Genomic DNA, 23,130 nt, shown 5'->3' with positions numbered 1-23,130 from the left:
TAAGCACCTACCAAGAAGGCTTATAAATGTTAATATAAAGTCAAATCTCACAACAATCACTTATGACCCAGAGACCCACTATTAACACTTTATAGATGAGTTCAATATTGTAAGGAAAAACTTAAGACTTTGAAATGAGCAAAAGAGACTACTGGATATCCTTCCAATGGGATGCTGGAACCTGATTGTATTGTCTGACTCGAAGAAGGTATGTGCCTTTGTCTTTAAGATATATGACGACTCTATAGAGATACACTTTAACTTGCAGAAAACTTTTAACAAAGCAAGTAATTTTTGTTCATAGAAAAGCAAATTAATAGTGTTCTATGAGATACAATTATTAACAGATCTTCTAAATTCATTTTAAGATTTTTTTTTACTACATATGAGCTTATGGTTGACTTCTCCTGTTTGCTTTGAACATCTCCACCAAAACTCATGTTGAAAGTTAATTGCCATTATAACAATACTAACAAGTGGGAACTTTACGAGGTGATTGGGTCAGAGGGCTCCACCCTCATGGATGGGATTGGTGCCCACCCATAGCACCGCAACATCTGTTCTCTCTCACCAGATGCCAGCACCTTGATACTGGACTTCGCAGCCTCCAGAAGTATAAGCCAAAACATTTCAGTTCATTATAAATTACTCAGTCTCAGGTATTCTATTACAGCAGCACAAAATGGACTAAGACACCTATGAACAGGTTCTAATAACTTTTCCAGTTCCCTAATTTAGTGAGTTAAATAAAATCTTTGACATATATTCATTTTATATATGTGTGATTTTACCTGTTTTAAATATACATACAAGATATATATCTTGTATATATATTTACAATACATATAAATAATATCAATGCCCCCCCTCCCACACACACACACATACAAACTCATCCTCAAACTCCTGGGCTCATACAACCCTACTGCCTCAGCTTCCCACATAGCTAGTACTACAGGAACATGCCACCATGCCCAGTTAATTTTTTAATTATTTTAAGAGACACAGTCTCACTGTCAACCAGGCTAGTCTCGAACTCCTGGCCTCAAGTGATCCTCTTACCTCTGCCTCCCAAAGTGCTGGGATTACAAGATGAGCCATTTCAATCGAATAAGCAACTTCTGGAAGTTCAATTTGCTGAAACATCAATCTACTTCAAATTTCTTAAGATTTCCAACAACTGATTAACAACTAATTTATCTGACAAAGGAAAGCCCATAGTAAAACCTTCTTTTTAGGAAGAAGAAAAGTCCTGAAGCTTCGGCCCTCAGCACAAACAGGGCCACAACTAAAATCCTTCATTCCCCATAGGACAAAGGCCATAGGAATACTTAAAGTCAGCCAGTTAACGTAGGCCTCACGTTAGATATGGTCCTTCTCACAGTTAGACTACCTCTATAACTAGAAAAGATTAGAAAGAATGACCAATAAGTAGAGTTACCAAAAAAAAAAAAAAAATCAAATACTAATGTCCCCACAACCACATACATGTACACTAAAAATGCTTCTATAGCCTCTCCTACCTACAGAAGACTTTACCCAACAACTTTTGTGTTACTGACCTGGTGGAAACTGCTTTTACTAGCTCACAGTTCCAAAGTCACTGAATGCATCAGGTGCTTGGGTTATCAGAACAGGGTTCGCACTAGGTCAGGATTCCACCTGTGCCAATGCTCTCAAGAAGGCAATGTGTCTAATGCAGTTGTTTAGCTACCTGGACAATCTCCAAAGGCAAGGACTTCAAGACAAGTAAATGACACATCACAGCACAGAAACATTCAAAATGGCTAAATATCTCACATATAAAAATCTTCAAGCAATGAGAAAATGTCCTATGTCTCAGTGTGGAAAAACTCAAACTTTTTCCTCTGCTCTTACACCACAACAATTATCAACACAGAAGACTTCTGTAACCAAATGTATGGGGATTTCTCCCCATATCCCAAGCAAGCAATCTACTCTGCAGCAGACACCAGCTGGGTATCCTCCAAATCAATTTCAACACTCTCTACTTGGAGATACCATAAGGTTCCACTAGTTGAGGGCTCAACTCTCAAGATTGCCTCCTCCTTCCTACCAAATGCAAGTTCAGGCCTCCAGAACTTCTGACTTGCCAGCTTCAAGTTGGAGTTCCCACAACCCTCTCTTTGGGTTTGATTAACTTGCTAGAGTGGCTCACAGAACTCAGGGAAACATGTTTACCAGTTTATTATAAAGGCTATGATGAAGGATATGGATGAAGAGATGCATAGGTAAAGGCATGTAAGAAGGAGCACAGAGCTTCCATGCTCTCTCTAGGCACACCATCCTCCAGGGACCTTCATATGTTTTGCTCTCCAGAAGCTTCCAAATCCTGTCCTCTTGAGCCTTTTTTTTTTTTTTTGAGATTTTATCGAATAGATATGATTGGATCTTGGAAAAGACCAGGAATTATAAGGGCCTAGAAATGTGACTGGACAAAAATGGCATGATCCAATACTAGCAGACTGACTGGGGGAATCCTGCAAGGGCTGTCTGTTCAGATTCTTCACCTGCAGCATTCCTTCCTCCAGGGTATGGAAGAGGAACCCGCCTGAAATGGGGATCTTAATGACCTACAATCAGACAACATAGGTCACAGAATTTCTTTATGGCCAGCTCCAAGACAGAAAAGCACTGGGGAGACAAAGGAGCAAGCAGAAGGAGGGCAGAAGGTAAGAGAGGAAGATTCTGTTTTCTGAGGCCTGCTCTGGGCCCTAAAGCACCCCAAATATAACAAAAGACTGTAGTAAGAGTTATGAGAGTTATGAACCAGGAGCCATGGATAAAAACATTGTGTATATGTGTGTGTGTTTAGAATATCACACTAGATAGACTTAACCTGACCTTCACACTTGACCTGAAGCTAGGAACTCTAGCTTTACAGTCATTCAATCACCAGATTCCTGGTTACCAAGCTTAGCCATACATTCATGTCACTCACAGTCCCAGCAGGCAGGTGGCATAGAGGTGAATTCGGATGAATCAGACAAGCTCTGTGTAAGGTTCCTTCTTTGCCTTTTGGAAGAGACCAGGAATTGCAAGGCCCTGCCAGGCCTAAAGCTCTTCAACTATGTGGTCCCTGCTGTCTTGGAATCAAATGACTGGCCCAGGAATCAGTGTCTTTGCCAAAGCCAACCAGAGGTGACCAAAGGCTGCCTATGAGGTGGCCCAACAGCAGAAGACTGCCAAGCAGGCCCTGCTAGAGGAGTGGCCCCATTCTAATGGGCAATATTAAACCACATGTATGTGCAACATCAGAACTTCCCTCAGCTTGTCGAATGGAGTAACTCTGGAAATACTACTTCTGCTAACCAACTAGAACCACCGCCCATCAGCTTCCTCAACCAAGCCAGTCAAAAAACAAAGCCTAGGCTCCAAAGAGAACAAAGGGATGAAGCTACAGATGTTCAGAAGAGCCTAGTTCTGAATGGCGACCCATCCTGGGTAGCTACACCCCCAGAAACAGACAGAGCTGGGCCCAGGGTGGCTATACAAAGGATTCACCTGAGAACTCTCCATGTTTTCCATCCACCCAGACATGGAAGTGGTCGACATATTGGAACTCCAATGGACTAGGGAACAGGAAGCCCTACTCCCCAGAGATTCTACACAAAGAACCTCCAATAACCCCAACACTTTCATATTTGTGTCCACACTGCACACAATTGAACATGTATGTACTGGGCAGGCCCCACTGTGACCAATGCTAAATGAAGGTTAACTACCCTCCAGGAGCTTACCCTTTAAGGGGCTGGAAGAAATGAACACACAGATGACCAAAACATAAGATACAACATAAAGCACATAAGAGGCATGAAGTGCTACAGAATCGCGGAAAAGAAATCTTCCTCTCCTTAGGATGCTAAGGAAAAACTGAAAGGAGGAAATGGACTTTAAGCCAAACCCTGAAGGGCATATATGACTTTAACAGGTGCCCCCAAAAGGTCACTGGAGATCTCTCCAAAATCACCTAACTTCATGAGATGTGGTCAGAATCCAGTGTTTTGGGGCTCTAGCCTAAGGTCAGGGCTTGCAGATTTTTATTTAATCAAATACATAACTATAACACAAAGGTCAGGGAGATGTGCCACCAAATATTAACGTAAATTCATTAACAAGACAACTTAGATATGGGGCTTTTCTAATTGTATTCTCATGTGAATTACATTTGACTATTAGCTATTCACTTTATGCAGACATTTTGAAATTTCAGCTTATTGTCTCACTTTTACAACTGAGGCACTGAATCCCAAAGGTAGGGTCAAATTAACACATTTTACATTATCTCTGTTAATCCCCATAGAAAATCCTATTGCCAATCAGACTTGCAACAGGCTACACCAGAATAGGGCAGCAGTGGAAAGGGTAGAAGGGAACACTGGGACATCCCTCCCACAGAACTGGCTGAGCCACAGGTTACCACACTGTCCACTCCCACTCAAACACGCTGTGGTGAAGCTCATCAAACATCATCTAAGCAAAATAATTTTGTTGAGTAAAGCATTAACAAATGTAAAGAACTATTATTGGAGAAGAAAAGAGACTCTAATACCACTTTCTAATAAGTAGAAATGAGAAATTAAAAAACCAGTAAGACCAAGGAAACTACACCACAGGGCAGATATACTCCACTTGGCTTCCTTATTACAATCAAGATAATTAACTTGATTGCTGACAGCAAAATCACCTGGATTTAAAAAAACAAAAAAACAAAAAAAACAAAACTCCACTAACAGCACCATGCCACTTAACAAACAAGTAGGGACCACGACCTGACTGAGTAACAGCTAAACATCTCTATAGCCCCGCCTTAAAAAATAAACCAGCATCCTCCAGACTTAGTCCACCCCGCCCTATGGAAAGAAGCAAGTTTCAAGCCCCGGGTCTTCCCTTTCCTCCAGGAGTTCACTCGGGCCGGCGCGCACCAAGCCCAGAACTTCCTTCGACTGAAATTTCAAAGCACTAGCAAACCAACTCTCCGCCAGCTTCCGGGTCAGTAAAGAGAAATGAAAACCTCTCCGCAGTCCCAAAGCCCACCATTTTCCATTTATTGATAAGGAGACCACAAGGCAAGTGCCTCTAGCCCCCATTCCAAACATGAGACAACACCAGGCTCCACTTTGCAAACTGTTCCAGCTGGACAAGGAGTCTTTAGAAAGCTCAAATATTAGAAGATTCGCCCCCAACCGATTCCACATCTAAAAGGTCTTTAAGGAGCAAGGAAGAGGGGTCTAAACTCGGGTAAAGTGCACACTCTCTACCTTCTCACTCAGCCCCCGCCCTGCCAGGACGTAGGCGCGCCTCGGCAGCACCCAGAAAGCGCAACAGGAGCCCAACACGCCGAGGACATGCTTCCCGCGCCCCACGTCCCCAGGTGCTCACCCTCACGTGGTTCTCCACGGCCGCGCGGCCCGCCAGCTTCTTGGCCTCCTCGGCCTTGGACATCGTGGAGGGGGCCGGGCAGATGCTGTTGGAGTCCCCGCAGCTGGTGCCTGTGTTGCCAGCACCGCCACGGGTCCCGGACTGTGCACGCCCCGGCAGCCGCACGTGGGAACCCGGGAGGTCCCAGCTGTTCCCTCCTCCGCCAGAGGCCGCGCCCCCGGCCCTCCCGGGCAGCGGGGCCAAGACCCGCCCGTAGAGGGTGCTGAAGGGCCCGGGGCGCTGCATCCCGACGCCTCGCTCCGGCCTCCGCTGAAGTCCCGCCCCCGGCTCCCCCGGAAATCTGGTCGCTTACGTACACACTCTGCGTGCCCTGCTGCGCGGTCCTTGCTGGGAAGTGTGGTTCTATGGCTTCGAGGACCGCTATCTGCGTCTCAGTCTGGACTACCAACCCCATAATGCTCTCCGCGACGAGATGCGCAATCGCCGGCGACGGGCTCCGGCATTCGCTCTGTGGGAGTATCAGTGTGGTGACTGCTTACTCGCGGGAAGTGTTCTCAGGCCACGATTAGGTGAAGCACAGGGATATTTCTGTTCGCCCATGCATCCGAGAAAGGAGTGTTAGACCTGACCCTGTTGTTTCTCCCAGCAGTGAGAACGTGGCCTTGGACGAGAATTCCAAGTAGTGGCACTTCTGTAGACGACGCGGCCCTTTGGGGGCTACTACTACCCAGGAAACTCACATGCGACACGGGCGCCAGCTGAAGTCCATCTAGACCCCCGCAGACCCAAGGTTACAAGTTGAGAACCCCCTGCCATAGACATTCTTCTGCACCTAGTGGTGGAGCAGGCGGAGCTGCACCTTGCTCCGCCCATTTGGAAACTGGTTCTGCACAGGTGAGTGTGCCCTTGCAGCGATCCTGCAATCCTTGGTGACTAACAAGGACTTACTGTGAAAACAGATTTATCTTTTCTTCTCTACCTTTAAGGTTTCTTGCTGTTGAGAATAGTTAAGGGACGAGGAATTCTTATTGCCCCCATTTTACAGGCAAAGAAACTAATACTGACCCCAACCTTCCCGACCACTTGGAGGTCCCTAAAAACACATGACCTTTGTGTTTCTCGGCTGTTAGTGGAATCCTTTCTGTCTGCTCATGAACTCATCTTCAAACGCATTCCAGGCTTTCAAAACTCTTCTGTGAGCGCAAGTCCCTGGTATGGGCCACTGTTAACTGCCGCTTATCACCTAGATTTTCTTAACTATGCTTTGCCCCCTGAGGCTGTGAGCTCCTGAATCTTCACCTTTGTCTGTAGGAGGAAAAGTTGTTTGAGATGATATTTGAATCCTTCAATTTAGGCCAAATTCAGAACATAGCAGAAGGTTCTGGCTAACATGCAGAACCGTATGACTGGACTCCCACTACTGTTGGTCTGCAAAGTTGAAGGCTACTGTAGGCAAGTGTGACACCTTTAATGTATCTCCTTAGGAGCAGTCTTTCACCTTATTCATGCTCCTCGGCACCCACACCAAAAGAATGATGAAGCAAATGTTAGCTAGTCTCTGCTTTACCCCATCACCCCCATCCTGAGGACCTTTGAACCATTTTAAATGCTCTACCTGCCAGCCTGGCCATCTATGCACTGCTTGCTCCATCTACCCTTCTGATTCAGCTGAAATGCCACCTTCTCAAAGAAGTCTAAGTGACCACCTCATCTAAATTGGGTTTCCTACCCACGCCTCCTCTATCACTTTGCCCATGGTTGTATTTCCATCACAGAACTTCCATCCATCATTCATTTCCTTCGTTTTGTACTTCTTTATCATATATCCTCTGTAGAAAAGAACATTCTGAGAAGACGGACTTTGGGTGTCTTTCTACAGAATCTTCCATTCCTAAAACTTCCTGACCTGTAGATGGTCCTCAACAAATATCTAAAACACTTTAAATAACAAATAGATGTATTCACCCGCGACGCCGATACGGTTCCTCCACCGAGGCGCATGCGAAGGTGCCTACTATGGCTTCCAGCGGGGTCCCGGTGAGCGCTGCTGGCTTGGCTAATGAAACGCCCGAAATACCAGACAACGTGGGAGACTGGCTTCGGGGCGTCTACCGCTTTGCCACAGATAGGAATGACTTCCGGAGGAACTTGATACTAAATTTGGGACTCTTTGCTGCGGGAGTTTGGCTGGCCAGGAACTTGAGTGACATTGACCTCATGGCACCTCAGCCAGGGATGTAGCCAAGTAGACAAATGGAATCCTGTGCTGAACCCGAATCTTCCAAAAAACAGCCTACAATCTGTGACCACCACAAGATGTGCCCTGATGGCAGCTGAAGTTTGATTCAGATGGGCACTTTTCTTCCCTCTCCCTGCCTAGTTTCCTTTTGTTCCTTGAGTCCACGCAGAATTCCATTCTCTGGTCAGCCGACAGGCTTAAACTAAAGTATGGCCTCTGTTCTATAAAGTTCTGTACATAGTTCCCAAGCTTCTGCAGGGGGTGATCTTTGCTCTTGTCCTGAGAAATAACAGTGTTGTTTTAACAAACATTTGAAATAAATACCGTACACAAAAAAATAAATAAATAAATAAATAAATAAATAACAAATAGATGTCATATTTTAACCCTACACTCCACCTTCGGCCATACAAAATTTTAGTCCCTGCGTCCATGCTCTTACCTCCGTGTTTTTGTACACTCTGTACCCTTCTAACTCTTGGATATTCTTCAAGACTTCATTCTGTTACTTGTTACTCTGCAACTCTAAACACTACTCTTAGTTGAGTTGGCTGTTCTTCAGTGCTCCCAATCACCTGTAACCTCTCTTTCATAACTATCTTGCTCTATTCATTTGACTGTCTCACCCAAAAGACATGTCCCTTGATGGCAGAGACTATTGCTCATAAAGTGGACAGTGCCTTGTTCAATTACTGTTTTGGGGGTGGCAAGGTCTGTCTGTGCCTGTTTGTGTTCTCTGTCCTTCTCTCTTTTCTCCATGTTGTACTCATCTTTCCATTTCTGTACCCCTTTTAATCCTTTTCTTAGGTTGTTATTCATGCCTAGTGATTCTCATGGACATTCTGAAATCCAGGTTCTTAGGGCTGAAGACTATGCCGATCTTTGAAATAATATGAGTATCGCATTCTGATGACACTTCATTTGCATAATTATTGATAATAGTGCCAGGTACGATGCTAAGTACTTTGCAGACTTTATCACATTTAATCCTAACTTCAAGAAGTGGATACCGTTAACTCCTGGCTGGGCACAGTGGCTCTCACCTGTAATCTTAGCACATTGGGAGGCCAAGGCAGGTGGATCACCTGAGGTCACAAGTTCGAGACTAGCCTGGCCAACATGGTGAAACCCTGTCTCTACTAAAAATATAAAATTGGCCAGGTGTGGTGGCACACGCCTGTAGTCCCAGCTGCTCAGGAGGCTGAGCAGGAGAATCACTTGAACTTGGGAGGTAGAGGCTGCAGTGAGCTGAGATGGCACCACTGCACTCCAGCCTGGGCAAGACAGAGTGAGACTTCATTTCAAAAAAAAAAAAAAAAAAAAAGAAGTGGATACTGTTATCCTCATTGGTATAAAAGAAGTCTTCACTTTGGGAGACCAAGGCAGGCAGATCACAAGATCAGGAGTTTGAGGCCAGCCCGGCCAACATGGTGAAACCCTGTCTTTTCTGAAAATACAAAAACTAGCTGGGCACGGTGGTGGGTGCCTGTAATCCCAGCTACTCGAGAGGCTGAGGCAGGAGAGTCAGTTGAACCCAGGAGGTGGAGGTTGCAGTGAGCTGAAATTGCACCATTGCACTCCAGCCTGGGTGACAGGGTGAAACTCTATCTCAAAAAAAAAAAGTCCTCACTTACTCAAGGTCACACTGCTTGTAAGCGAAGCTGGGATATGAACCTCCACTGATTATAGGACCAAACCCTGACCTAATAGAATCACCTAGATGGGGATTTATTGATTGCCCCACCCCACCCCCAATATAGCCATGAACTTTGTATAAACCACACAGGTAATGCCTTTTCTCTTTTTTTTTTTTTTGAGATGGAGTCTCGCTCTGCCGCCTGGGCTGGAGTGCAGTGGCCGGATCTCAGCTCACTTCAGCTCACTGCAAGCTCCGCCTCCCGGGTTCACGCCATTCTCCTGCCTCAGCCTCCCGAGTAGCTGGGACTACAGGCGCCTGCCACCACGCCCGGCTAGTTTTTTGTATTTTTTTTTAGTAGAGACAGGGTTTCACTGTGTTAGCCAGGATAGTCTCGATCTCCTGACCTCGTGATCCACCCGTCTCGGCCTCCCAAAGTGCTGGGATTACAGGCTTGAGCCACCGCGCCCGGCCAATGCCTTTTCTCTTTAAAGCCATAAGTAATAGCAGTAAATCTTAAGACAAAATGGTTAAGAGGGAAAAAAACTATGAATGAGGAAGTACTAAATGAAGGGAAGTGCACAGGTTTTGGATGATGGACCAGATTCAGGGTCTGATAAAGTAAGATCAATCTACTTTATAATTTAACCCAATAAAAAGCCTTTTTTTAATTACAAGGGCCATGCTGATCTCTGTATCTTGCCAGTTTTAGTATATGTAGTGCCAAAGCGAGCACTAAAAAGTCTGTTTTTTTAAAACTAGATTGCACTAGAAAGAACCGCATGGGGTTTATTCTTCCCTCTTTCAAGAAACCTAATGAAATTGGGCTGAGATTCCAAGGAACTCCTGGAAAAGAGTTATCAGTACCAGAATGAAGGATCCTAGAGGGCAGAGCCCACCATTCTACCCTATTTATAGTGGTGAGAGGTAGGGCCTGCGCCTGCGTGGGCTTTAGTTATTCACTCCCATGATAGTCCCAGCGTGGTCCAGTCTGAGAGGAAACGGAGGCAATGGGCACCATGGCACTTCACTTAATGCTGGTGTATTAGTCCATTTTCATGCTGTTGGTAAAGACATAGCTGAGACTGGGCAATTTACAAAAGAAAGAGCTTTAATGTATGTATAGTTCCACGTGGCTAGGGAAGCCTCACAATCATGGCAGAAGACAAGGAGAAGCAAGTCACATCTTACATGGATAGCAGCAGGCAAAGAGAGAGAGCTTGTCCCATTTTTAAAACCATCAGATCTCGTGAGACTTACTATCACGAGGACAGCACAAGAAATACCTGCTCCCACAGTGAAATTATCTCCCACCAGGTCCCTCCCACAATACGTGGGAATTATGGGAGCTACAAGATGAGATTTGGGTGGGGACACAGAGCAAACCATATCAGCTGGGATGTAGGTACCACCAGGAAGATACATAGCCATCATTGTGTGCCTGCCCAGGCTTCAGCGAAGCAGGAAAAACTCTTGCTTTCCACTTCCTCATTTCCATTTCCTCTCCTTTCTCACTCACTTTTCTCAAAGTTTGTACATTTTTCTCACTTCAAAGTTTGTACGGTTTGAAGATGATTTCCATGGAAGACTGTACAGAGCTACAAACTAGATATTGGAATGGATTTGAGGATCCTGCCAGAGACTGAAGATGCTGGCTCAGATTTATCTCAGAATAGAGTTTGGCTCACCCTACTTTCACTCAACAGCTTCACTCATTTAGACATAGCAACCCAACTTCACACCCTCCACTCTCACACTGTTAGAATGACCCTTTGGAACCTCAACTTTTGGCCTGCCTTGCTCCATCCCCTTTTCACAAGGGCAGGTTTATTGTCTACTAGCAATCTTGACTAGGGCCTTGAAAGAGGATTGGACCTTATTCACAGTGGTCTAATGATCAAAGCAAGTCTTTGTTAATACATCAGTGTTACTACCTTGCTATGCATGTAACACTGGAAAACAGCATAGTGCAGTCCATTTACCAAAACCAAATCTTACTACTAGTTGACCAACACCATGTGGTTCTGAGAAAAAGTGTGTATAGAACAATCCCTTACTGCTGTATAAAACCATTCCTTGCTTAAGGATCACCTGCCTTTTGGTGTCTTTACACCAGTGATTGTCAACTTGGAATGATTTTTGCCCCTCCCCTCATGGATATCTTTGACAATGTATGGACACATTTTTTACTGACACAATTGAGAGAATGTTACTGGCATCTAATAAGTCAGGGCCAAGGATACTGCTAAACATCCTTCAGTGCACAGACAGCCACATACACAAAGAATTTTCCCAACCAAAGTGTCAATAGTGCTGACATTGAGAAACTGCCTTAAAGAATCTTCAGGTGGGATTACATGGGAGGTTCTGTTAGCAGTGGCGAATCCATAGAGGTGTGCAGCAACCTCAATTCTTGCCTCCTCAGAAGAAAGAGTTCAAGGAGGCATTAGGCAATAGGAAAGACCAATGCAAGTTTTAGAACAGGAATAAAAATTTGTTTAAAAACTTTAGAGGAAGAACAAAAGGAAAGAAAGTCCACTTGGAAGAGGGTCAAGCAGGCAACTTGAAAGACAGGTGAGTGGTTTGACCTTTTGAATTAGGATTTTATATGTTGGCAAACTTCCAGGGCTTGCATTTTTTTCTCCCCTAATTCTTCCTTTGGGGTGGGCTGTCTGCATGTGCAGTTGCCTGCTAGCCCTTGGGAGGGGACCATGCATGGTGTGTTTACTGGAGTTGTACACATGCTCACTTGAGGCGTTCTTCCCTTACCAGTTGAATGTCCCTAGGAGGCCATATACCAGTTCACCTCTGCCGTTTTTCCTCTTAATGCACATGCTTGAGCCCACTCGTGCAACTCCTGAGATCTTATTGGGAAGCTGTTGACTACCAGTTTCAGGTTTTTCCTATCTGTTGGGAGACTGAATTTCCCGGGCACTGGTGGCAACCAATTATTATTTTAGAGAGGCAGTTAACAGCTGCGTGACCATCACCTGATGGTCACCTGACATTCTTTGTAGGGGTTCGGGCGAGTGCTCTCCTGCCCTGCTCATGATCGACTAGCTACCCACTGTAGCATTTCTCCCCTCAAGATTCCAAGACCTCAATTCTTTAGGAAAAATGGATGATCAGCCTTTCATAAATCCCTCCTGCTGATGGTGGGGCAGTGGTGGTTCTGTGACTGTTGGCCTGTTGCTAGCTGTCAGGGAAGGAGAGTGGCTCCATGGGTTGATGAAAGCAGTATCCAGCCAGGTCCAAGGGAGGCAGGGGCAGAATTTTATCTCCATCATGTATCCCTGATGGACATCTAGGGGTCCCCTGTAAGAGGGTGACTCTTGAATATTGAGAGGATGGTATCCCTCTCTGAGGATTATCTGGAGCTTGATGGCCTGAAGATGAAAATAGACAAATTGGGTTATTAGATTTAATAGAATATTAAAATGAAATAAGAAAGTGAAGATAGCTTCAAAAAATCCCAAGCCTGCCGGCACACCCATGTAACTGGTGGCCATAGTCATACCTGCCAAGACTTGGGTTTATTGGGTTGCTAGCCAATTCCAGTATGTGCCCAGAATTAGAATATTCATCCAGATTTGTACGTTACCCATCCCTTTTGTTTCTTCTGAGCTGCAGCCAGAGATCACTAGCTGGTTCACAGGAATGAGAGTTAGTCTAAATTGCAGAGAAAAACTCAAAAACAGCTGATGAGACTAGAATCTAAGAACAGGTATACCATAGTACTTGAAACATAATTTGCCAGGCACGGTGGCTCATGCCTGTAATCCAGCACTTTGGGAGGCCAAGGTGGGCAGATCACTTGAGTTCAGGAGTTTGAGACTAGCCTGGCCAATATGGAGAAACCCCGTCTCTACTAAAAATACAAAAATTAGCTGGGCGTGGTGGTGGGCGCCTGTAATCCCAGCTGCTCGGAAGGCCATGGCAGAAGAATCGCTTGAACCCAGGTGGCAGAGGTTGCAGTGAGTTGAGATCATGCTTCTGCACTCCAGCCTGGGCAATAGAGTGAGAGACTCCATCTCAAAAAATAAATAAATAAAAACAAAATAAATAAACGTAATTTTTCTCTCCAGTTCTCATTTTTATTAAAAACAAATCATGACAGGACAAATTTGTTTGCAAAATAAACTTTAGACTTATTATACTTGGCCTAATTATTTGCATAAAGCACAGCAAGAATAATTATTTCCCATATAGGCTCCTGTTTAAATTGGCTTTGATGAAACTTTGTTCCATAAGGAATCTCAAATAAGACTTTTGCCCAGCCATGGGTTGGTGCCATCAAATAACCTGTGTGAATTGAATAAACTCCTTTCCTCTTGAGGTCCCCAGATAACCTGGGACTCCTGGGCCTGTCAGAAACTGGTATTCTTTACTTACTACAGGTCAGGAACCCTTTACAGGCACCATGTAGATAAGGTATGTTTCCCTAGGGGGGCTTTATTGGCTGTATAAGTCAAATTTGATTCCTTAAAGGAAAGCACACCGTTCAATTTTGGCTTCAATTTTGTCCTTGCAAAAGAAAACAGATTCTTATTGCACTTATGCAAATTACTATCTTGCCATAAGTTAGCAATACTCACAAATAGTTTCCAAATTCTGGGGAATCTGGAAGAGAGAAATATGCTACAAATTTTGTTTACAAAGGTATGCTTTGCTCATTTGTTAAAAATTGTAAATAGCTCGAAAGAAAAGCTTTCTAGGCTTTGAAAAACAAAGGATTAGCAATGTTTTAAGCAAAAAGTAACAAGAGGATTGTTTTAGTGTTTTCTTGGTTCAGTCCATGCAGTTTAACTCCTGTTCTGCTTCATATTCATGAATATTTTAGCTCTCCATGAGAGTCCTGAAAGTTTTTTCCTCTATTATAATGTCACAATATCCAAAGTTATCAGAAACCTGCATTTAAGAGCACCTGTTAGATTCCCATAGCTGATTATAAACTGCCTTCTAAAACAATCCTTTAACCCTCTAAAGTGGGCAGAAAAATCCATATTCCCATGACTTCTTATAACTTTTTCCCAAAAGCACATTCTACCTTCCTTACATACCTTGCATGTAAAACTATTTTTCCAGTAGCCTCAAGTACATGTTACACTGTTAAGTCTCAGCAATTTTTACTTTTGGTGAAAAAACTGGTAAGTAAATGATTTTAATTATGTACTAAGTTTGGAGCCTAGGACACCAGACAGAAATCCAGATAAGATTTGACTCTTTTCAGCATAACTAACTCTGCATGTTCCCAGGCCTTACCTAGCTTTATTTAAAGCAGAGAATTTGTAGAGTTAAGAACCATAGTGCCAGTTTGTGAAGCATTTAGAAGGCATAGTAATCTTTAAAATTGTATAGCATTCTTTCATAAATTCCCTTTCACAAATCTTTTTTAACAACTTAGACCACCTACAACATGCTTGGACTTTTTTACTTGTCCTAAACATCCCTTTTTTAAACCACCAGTCATTTTACTTTAGGATAAGAATTAACCATATGAGATTTTTTTTTTTCCTACAAAATCTCTTCTTTATATCCTTCTTTACCAGAAATACCACTTTACCTTTATAACCTTTGAATTAGACAAAAGTCATTTTCCTTCTGTTAAAAAGTTAAGGTTTGTACTGCATGTTGCTATGTGAGTCCTGTGGAGGGGGAGCAGATAAGGTGGTTACCGACATACTGCAGAAGTTATCCCCTGCTCAAGAGTTTGCTCAGTTAGATTTTTCACTAGAACTTTTCTGAATAAATGTGGGCTATTTATAAACCCCTGAGGTAGGACTGTACAGGTTGAAGTTATTGGTTAAAGAATTAGGTAATTTTGCGGGGAGAGATAGGGCTATCAGACAGATAGATGAATTCAGAGGCTGGCTAAATATTGAGTGAGCACCCATTTTGGAAAGTGTATTTTTGCCCCAAAGACGTGTGAGGACATTACCAGGGAATGGTGGGAGAATAGTAATCAGTCCCTTAAGTAATATAAAGGGGTGCAAATCTTTTCTTTTGGAGGAGGGTGCCATTTGCCCCCATTGCCTGACAGGATTTGGAAGAGAGCTGCTCAGAGAACAATATTAGCACAGAGTAGGCAGCTCTTGAACCCAAAAGGGAAATTTATAATTTTACTTGCCATCTGCAGTGTTGCCCTCAGCTTTGTCCTGTTGGTGATGATGTGTGATTTGGAAGGCAGCTCTAGCAGAGAGCACCTTCAGCTCAAGGTTATCAGGGGTTGGGATTCTGTCCCAAGGGCCCTTTGGCCCATCAGGGCAGTCTCATTTCCAGTGGCCAAGCTTGTGGCAGAGAGGCAAGCCATTAGACGCTTTTTCCCATTTATCCCATTAGGGCACTTTGTCTTCCAGTGGCCTGGCTTCCCACACGAATGCCAGTGCCCTTAGGGCAACCTGAAGGAGGCTGGTGGGCTTGCAGGGGAGCCAATACTTGAACCCACCTCCTTTCTCTGTGTTTCTCCTTTTACTTAGTCTTGTCATCCTTATTCTGCTCTCATTTATAAAAGACTGAGGTGGCTAATCTGAGGACCTCCTGCACAGGGTACTGCGTTGTAAGGCTGACTTTTGCAATTTCCTCCCAGTCCATTCTTAAGCCAAATAGTATTACAAAGGAAAACTAGTTTTTTGTTTTAAGGTTTGGGGGAATCAGACTTTTCCCAGTTTTAGGGGGTGCATCCAAGGGCATGATCTTTAATGTGGAGATGCTGTTACCCATCTGCAAAGGGCAAACAGAGGAGAAAAAGGGGAAAAAGTTTTTCCTCTGCTTTCCTATTATTCTGAATGAGACATCCCCCATTGTCCTTAGGGTTCCAGAATAAACCGGTCCATCTCATCACAATTACCCACTTGAAAACAGAGGAGATACTGGAGTGAAGAGTGGGCTCTCTGTTCATCCCTGAGGTTCTGGAATGAACTGGTCTTACTGTGTACCCCTAACCTTGCCTTATTCTCTGTTCTAATGGTAATCTGTTAGCCTAGGGCAAAACTTCATCTCTGTCCTAGGGGTCTCTTGCACCTGCTGCCTTGGGTCAGCCTATATCCTTGTCTCCATGACCCTATAGTAACTCTCACTTCAGCATTTTAGCAACAAAGTGATTATCTCTTTTCTTATATTCCCATTTCCGTGTTCTTTAAGTAGATGAGAAGCCTGTTTTTTAGCTAACTGCTACAAGGGGCTAGACTTCCCTCCCTGCAAATATGACCTTGAATGTCTTGATGCATGTTAAGAAGGGCATGGAAGTGATTAGAGAAATGGAAGTTACAGGAGAAAGTGGGAGGAAGTGAGAGGAATACTCATGGAAAGACTTCATGTGCGCATAAATACAGCAGCCCTTGGATTCAAGAGGGCAACATTTATTTGCCCTCTTGACATAAAGGAGTAAACTCCAGAGTACTTGGGGCTTGGGGTAAGAACTCGCAAATGGTAAAGGAAGAATTTGTCCTCCTCCCAATGGGAGCTTACTCAAAAAAAAAAAAAAGCAAGTAGGTGGGATCCTTAAAGGGCCAGAGTGAGGTCCTATGTAGGCAGACAAATTGCTTCAAAAGCCACTGGAAAACTTGGCCTTGTGGTGTAACAGGAACAAAAAGCATATGGTAAATTATAAGGAGCTGGCAGAGCTAGAGTTCCAATTAGTATCTGTCTCAGCAATGTGCCAGCAGACAGGGGAAGGGTTGGAGGTCATCTGAGCTGGTAGGATAAAAACAAGTATAAATCTCAGGGGCTATCTGCTGTGTCTTTTCTGCCATGAAAATTCAGCAAGAGCCACAGACACGTGAATAACGGGAGTGTGTGTTTAAGAAGTCACATGGCATGTGAAGTGAAAGCAAAGAGCCAGACTTGCCCCCAAGGCAGATGGTCTGGCTGGGTGTTCAAGGCCATTTCAGAACACACAGAGAAAACAGGAGAATAGGCAGTGCAGGTTCTTGGGGGAAAGCTGATTTTAGTTGAAAAAAGCAGAGGGAAACCCAGACATTGCACACTTTTAAACTTTAGCCCTATCACTTTCATGAGCCTCCTGCCCAGGAGGGCCATTAGTTCTACTCAGTGTGGACCCCAAGGTCCTTCCCACTCCCATGAGCTACCCATCAGGGTGAGCTGAGAGATCAGCTGGGGGGAGTAGAGCCACTGTAGCTGAGAGGAATTGTTTGTGGAATTGGTTAGTAAGCAGGAGAGCAAAAAGGAGAAGGAAACCATGAACAGTGGTTGAATGCCTCCAGCTGAAGTAGGCAAGGCGTATAGGTCTCTTACCACTAGGGAACTTATCCGAGTCATACAGCACCAAAGTATGTTAGTGGTGGTGAGTTCATACAGGTCTGCAGCAACCTCAGTTCTTGCCTCCTCAGAAGGAAGAATTTGACTGAGGAGATGGAAGGCAGGAGAGATCAAGGCAAGTTTTGGAACAGGAATGAAAGTTTGTTTAAAAGCTTTAGAGAAGTCACAAAAGGAAGGAAAGTCCACTTGGAAGAGGGCCAAGTGGGTGACTTGAAATATCAGTGCGTGGTTTGACCTTTTGACTTAGGGTTTTATACGTTTACATACTTCCAGGGTCTTGCGTTCGTTCTCCCCTGATTCTTCCCTGGGGTGGGCTGTCTGCATGCATGGTGGCCTGCTAGCGCTTGGGAGGGGAGCGTGCACAGTGTGTTGACTGGAGTTGTAGGCATGCTCACTTGAGGAATTCTTCCCTTACCAGTCAAATGTCCCTAGGAGGTCATATACCAGTTCAACTCCACCATTTTGCCTCAATGTGCATGCTTGAGCCCAGTCGCCCAACTCCTGATATCTTATCATGAAGCTGCTGATCACCAGTTTCAGGTTTTTTCTATCTGTTGAGAGACTGCCTTTCCCTGGCATGGGCTGCAGCCAGTTATTTTAGAGAAACAGTTAGCAGCTGCCTGACCATCACCTGATGATCCCCTGACATTTTTGGTGGGGGTTATGGGGAGCCCTCTCTTGCCCCGCTCATGCCTGACTAGCTACCCACTATAACAACACCTCATCTATCTTGTGCAGCTTGTTTCACCTGTTTCATCCATTCCCAGAACTCCCACATGATCACCTTCTCCAGACCTATCTTACCCCCAAGGAACTCCCTAGCTCCCAGTACCCCCACCCACATTGGTTGTTCCTTGGTTTGCCAAGGCACTCTCTGGAGCTCACCTCTTTGTCAGTGTTGTCATTTAGTTCCATCCATTTGTTTTCTCTGGATGGAGCTGGAAGAAATTTCAGATCCATATGGGTGGAAGAGGAGAAGGATGAAGGAAACCAAGCTTTGCCAGTTTGCTGAGGTAGGGGTGAGGAGCAGACATCCACAAACGTTCCTTTCCACACCGTCAGAGGAATCAGCTCTAGCCCTCAAGGAGGAGGTGAGAGGAGGAAAACAGACTATTCTGCTGTGTGAGTATATAAATTCTCTAGAAAAGTCAGAGGGGCACTTTCTAAGACTGGATCACACATCCATGGACCTTGTTGAGTGTGAGAAAATGATACACCAAGATAAAGGTCGCAGAAGCAAAAGTTTTCTCTGACCTTCTCCTGCCCTCCAGTCTCTGGCTTCTCATTCTCCCCCAGGATAGTCATAGAAACTAGAATCCCTCTTCCCCAAAGCAGGTCATAGAAACCAGAACCCCTTTCCCCGAAAGCAAGCCATAATGCCTGAAAATATTACTCCAACTTTCCCCCACCTTTCTGTGTGAAAATTGGCCATAAAGAAATTGCCTGACCTACAATGTAGGGATAACCATTCCAGAGAAGTTCCTGCCCCATATCCAGAAGGAAGGAATGCTCCACAGAGAAGCCAAGAGTCATCTAAGCAGACAGGCCTTGCTGGGTTTCCCCACTCGGTCTGTTAGCATTAGATTATAACCTTTATATACGATCATATTTCTACATGGCTATTCATAGTTCTTGAATCTAAGCATAAAAATGGGCAATTTTCTCTGTATTTTTGAGTCTTCATTCTAAAGACTCCTGTGTCGTGTAAAATGATGATCAAATACATTTGTACTCCTTCTCTCCCATTAATCTGCCTTGTGTCTGTTGATTTTCAGTGACCCTTCAGAGGGTGAAAAGGAAACTTTCTCTAGGCCCTTAAAACCTTCACAAGGCTGACTTCCTTGCCTCATTCAGGTTTAGCCACAGAGGTCTTCCCTGATTTACTAATAAAGTACCACTGCCCCAATCCTCAGCCCTCCCATCTCCCCCTCACTTCCATCAAATTATTCTATTGTGCTCTGTCATCATCTTGTTATCAAGAAAGAAAAATAGCTCAGAGCTGTCTGAGGAATGTGAGGTGTGTAAAATGTATCAGGCCCAGAGAGCACGGGACTTCAGTCATCCCATCTCTCTTGCACCCATTCCCAGAGGCAATTGTTTAAAGGCATTTTCTTTTCCTTTCCTTTCCTGTAGTTTCATAATGTAACCCTCACCCATTATCTCCATATTCCTGGAACTTGTCATCCAAAGAACAACATATAGGCAATCACCAATCAACATTATTTCTTTAAACCAATGAGAATCCTTGACAAACAACTTTGTATCAGTCCACTCCTTATCCTTCCTTTTGGTCTATAAACACCTGCCTGTTAACAAAGGCTAAATGGAGCTCACATCCAAGATTACTTGGGACTGAGTCCTCCTCATGGCTCAAGTAAGCTCTTTAAAATGACACTTTGTGCCTCACCTTCTTGCTTTAAATCAACGTTATGTTTTTACTTATTTACTTATTTATTTTTGACACATGGTCTCACTCTGTTGCCAAGGCTGGAGTGTGGTGGCACCATCATGGCTCATTGCAGCCTCTACCTCCTGGGCTCAAGTGATCCTCCACCTCAGCCTCCCTAGTAGTTGGCACTACAGGTGCGTACCACCATGCCTGGCTAATTTTTGTATTTTCTTTGTAGAGATGGAGCTTTACCATGATGCCCAGGCTGGTCTCAACCTTCTGAACTCAAGCGATCCACCAACCTCAGCCTCCCAAAATGCTGGGACTACAGGTGTGAGCCACCATGCCTGGCTGACATTATGTAATCTTTTGTTTGTTTATTGCCTATACTCCCCCCTTCTAAAATATAAGCAGAAAACTCACCTTCCTCATTCACTGCTGGATCCCAGCATTTGCAGAATGAATGAATGCAGGGTGCCAGCCCTTAACACCTCCTTTCTTTCATCCTCCAACTCCCCACCTTCAACCTCATGCTACCTCAGTCAGCCTGGAATTCCTCACTCTTATTAGCTCACAAGCAGTTTCACATTTAACAATCCTACCAAGAAACTATGATTTTTTAAAATGGACTGAGATAACTCCATCCAACATGCTTCTCCTTCTGCATTTCTGAAACAGTTTGCCATTTATAAAGCACACCATTGGCTCTGTTGGGTGCTCTATACAGTGTTTCTGATAACTTTTACAGCAACTATTTTCTTGCTGGTCTCCCCAACATCATGCCCAGTGAGAGCTTATAGGGAAGGAGCTGCTGAGGCCACTGGGCCTAGGGCAACATCACATAAAGGCAGGTTCAAGTTAGAGAGGAACAGACCTGAGGTCGGCTATCTTTGTTCTCTTCACTAGAAAAGCAGGGCAAGTCTTGATTGCCATTTAAATATAGACTGACATAAAGCACTATTCATGGAAAAGGAAGATTCAGGAAATGAAAATTGTTTTTATTATTTCAGGGAGGATAAAAGCAAAACAAATTGCTAGCTTTCTTAGGATGTTTTTCTTACGTTGTTTAGAAAGTTCAGGGTCTCTTCAATTCAAGCGCCTTCAATTTTTATGTCAATTTCCCACCATGACTTTGTGCATTTTTTAAATGACCAAACATTTGTTAGAGATAAGGCTAAGTGTCTAAGCATTTAATGCTGTTAAGGAAAAAAATTACTCATGCCACTTGTGAAAAATGATGAGGCAGACTCATCCAAGAGGAGCCATGCTGATAGGTATAGGGACCACTGCAAAGGGGTCTTGCAGTGGGAGAGGGAGATTGGGCTCAATTCCAACTCCAAAAAGGACAAGCAGGGATTTACAATCAAGGAGCAGGGCCCGGGCATAGTGGCTCATGCTTGTAATCCCAGCACTTTGGAAGGCCAAAGCAGGAGGATCCCTTGAACCCCGGAGTTCAAGACTAGCCTGGGCAACATAGTGAGATGCTGTCTCTACAAAAAAATAAAACGTTAGCCCAGCATGGTGGCGCATACCTGTAGTCCCAGCTTCTCAGGAGGCTGAGGTGAGAGGATCACTTGAGCCCAGGAGGTTGAGGCTGCAGTGAGCTGTGATCAAGCCACTGTACTCCAGCCTGGGTGACAGCAAAACCCTGTCTCAAAAAAAAAAAAAAAAAAAAAAAGAGGAGCAGGGTGGGAGCCAGTGGCTAGAAAATTACTAAGGGGAAACATCAAGGATAAGGGTTTCTGGCTAAACTGCCTTGATAGGATTATTGCTGAAGGCAGTCTAGGGTGATAAGATATTGAGTGTGGTCAGATACCAAGGGCAGATATTTTTGCTAAACTGACTTGGAAAGTTTCTTGCTCAAACTGGATTATATAAGGACAGAGGAAAAAGCCCAAGGTTAAACCTAGTTAAAAAGGACTCTAGGAGCCTCAGTAAAGTTTTGGTCAAAGGATAGAGCCTTTGTAAATGCTATTGCCTCGGCAGAGTCTGTTTTTAACTTTTGGAAAATACCAGGGAAAGAAGCCAGTTGGTCGAGGAACCTTTTATTAACCATCTCCGTTGATTATTATAATATGTTTAGTTAGAGCACAGAACATGGTGGAGGTACTTCAGTGTGGTTTAGGTTGTAAAAGGAATAACAAATTAAGTCTGAGAAAGAGGGAGGACCTAGATGTTTTTATTTTCAGCACAGCTACTGACTGGCTTTGTGACCTTTGTGAAAGCCCTTCATCTGTCTAAACCTCACCTTCCTCCTATTAAATGAGAGTTGAACTCATATAAACAAAGAGTTCGAAAGTGGTGGGGAGTGGGGTATGGGGGAATGACAGTTGAAGTATATTATCTCTACGGTCTCTTCCAACATTAACATTTTACACAACTGTTTCTGATAGATCATTCCATTTAACCCATGTTTACAGAGGATAAAGCATAGGGTGAGATGTAAAGGCAGAGTGTACCCCTAAGTCCCAACTCTGAGCTACAGGGGATCCTGCTTTCCCCAGTCAGAAGAATTCATCACTGACTCCTTCCCTGTGACATAATTCTGCAAATTCTGCAGGACTCCAGATGGGGTTCCCACAGCCCATTCTGCTGAATGTTACCCAGGAATAAAAATGTATACAGTAGACTTTTAAAAACTTAAAAGACTAATACAAGCGTAACAATGACTATTCACTGCAAGAAAGAAAAAAAATGAAATAGTGTAGGAGATCCCACCATCATTCTTTCAATGCTCTCAGCCAGCCTCAATTCCCATGAGACTCACTGTTTGAATATTTTGAGGCCCCAAATGTGAGTCTAGTGTTCAACCTGATTCCTAATGCATGAGCCAACAACTTCACTTGGTGCCGGCAGTGGGTTAGTACCTGGAAGAAAAACTGGCTGCTGTGGACCTAAGGAGAGACTCAACAGGGCTCTCCAGCATGCTGTTTTCAGGGGAATTTTCAATGTTGATTTTCCTGATAGTCGAATTTCATTATCTGCACTGAAATTAGAACCTAAACCCTGGTTCAAATGAGGCTCTACTATTAGCCAGGTGTGGTGGCATATGTCGGTAGTCCCAACTACTCAAGAGGCTGAGGCAGGAGAATTGGTGGAACCCGGGAGGCAGAGGTTGCAGTGAGCTGAGATCTTGCCACTGCACTCCAGCCTGGGCAATAGAGCAAGACTCCAGCTCAAAAAAAA

The 23,130-nt window shown here is 44.2% G+C and overlaps 2 protein-coding genes across 9 annotated transcripts in view; one reads left to right on the top strand and one right to left on the bottom strand.

Moving 5' to 3' along the window:
- The window catches only part of LOC117062879 (ribose-5-phosphate isomerase), a 56,224-nt gene extending 50,478 nt beyond the window's left edge, over positions 1 to 5,746 (bottom strand). For 2 of the 5 annotated variants that reach the window (XM_033176758.1, XM_033176761.1), the window contains exon 1: positions 5,410 to 5,746. In XM_033176758.1, coding sequence (XP_033032649.1) covers positions 5,410 to 5,688 — 279 coding nt within the window. In that variant the 5' untranslated portion in view covers positions 5,689 to 5,746. Of the gene's footprint in view, positions 1 to 5,403 lie in introns of all 5 variants that reach the window. The other 3 variants (XM_033176760.1, XM_033176757.1, XM_033176759.1) reach the window with 3 other exon arrangements.
- Positions 5,747 to 5,829: 83 nt separating this feature from the next.
- LOC117062909 (mitochondrial import receptor subunit TOM6 homolog) lies at positions 5,830 to 20,234 on the top strand. 4 transcript variants are annotated; one of them, XR_004428615.1, is made up of 2 exons: positions 5,830 to 6,297; positions 20,183 to 20,234. XR_004428615.1 is itself a non-coding variant. In XM_033176776.1 (2 exons), exon 2 carries the CDS (start codon positions 7,420 to 7,422, stop codon positions 7,642 to 7,644), a length of 225 nt encoding a protein of 74 aa, XP_033032667.1. In that variant the 5' UTR covers positions 5,849 to 5,972; positions 6,050 to 7,419; the 3' UTR covers positions 7,645 to 7,980. The 4 variants fall into 4 exon arrangements, 3 of the variants coding, with proteins under 3 accessions (XP_033032667.1, XP_033032666.1, XP_033032665.1); XM_033176776.1 differs by lacking the exon at positions 20,183 to 20,234 and having other exon boundaries at positions 5,849 to 5,972; positions 6,050 to 7,980; XM_033176775.1 differs by lacking the exon at positions 20,183 to 20,234 and having other exon boundaries at positions 5,865 to 5,972; positions 6,053 to 7,980.
- Positions 20,235 to 23,130: the final 2,896 nt, after the last annotated feature.

This window comes from Trachypithecus francoisi, unplaced genomic scaffold (genome assembly GCF_009764315.1).
Source record: "Trachypithecus francoisi isolate TF-2019V2 unplaced genomic scaffold, Tfra_2.0 Lachesis_group17, whole genome shotgun sequence".
NCBI lineage: Eukaryota > Metazoa > Chordata > Mammalia > Primates > Cercopithecidae > Trachypithecus > Trachypithecus francoisi.
Note: the sequence above shows the minus strand (reverse complement) of the source record. Positions and strands in the feature narration are given on the sequence as shown.

What these genes read in the sequence shown, in the direction of transcription:
- LOC117062909 (XM_033176776.1), top strand. Translation starts at nt 7,420, where the DNA reads ATGGCTTCCAGCGGGGTCCCGGTGAGCGCTGCTGGCTTGGCTAATGAA.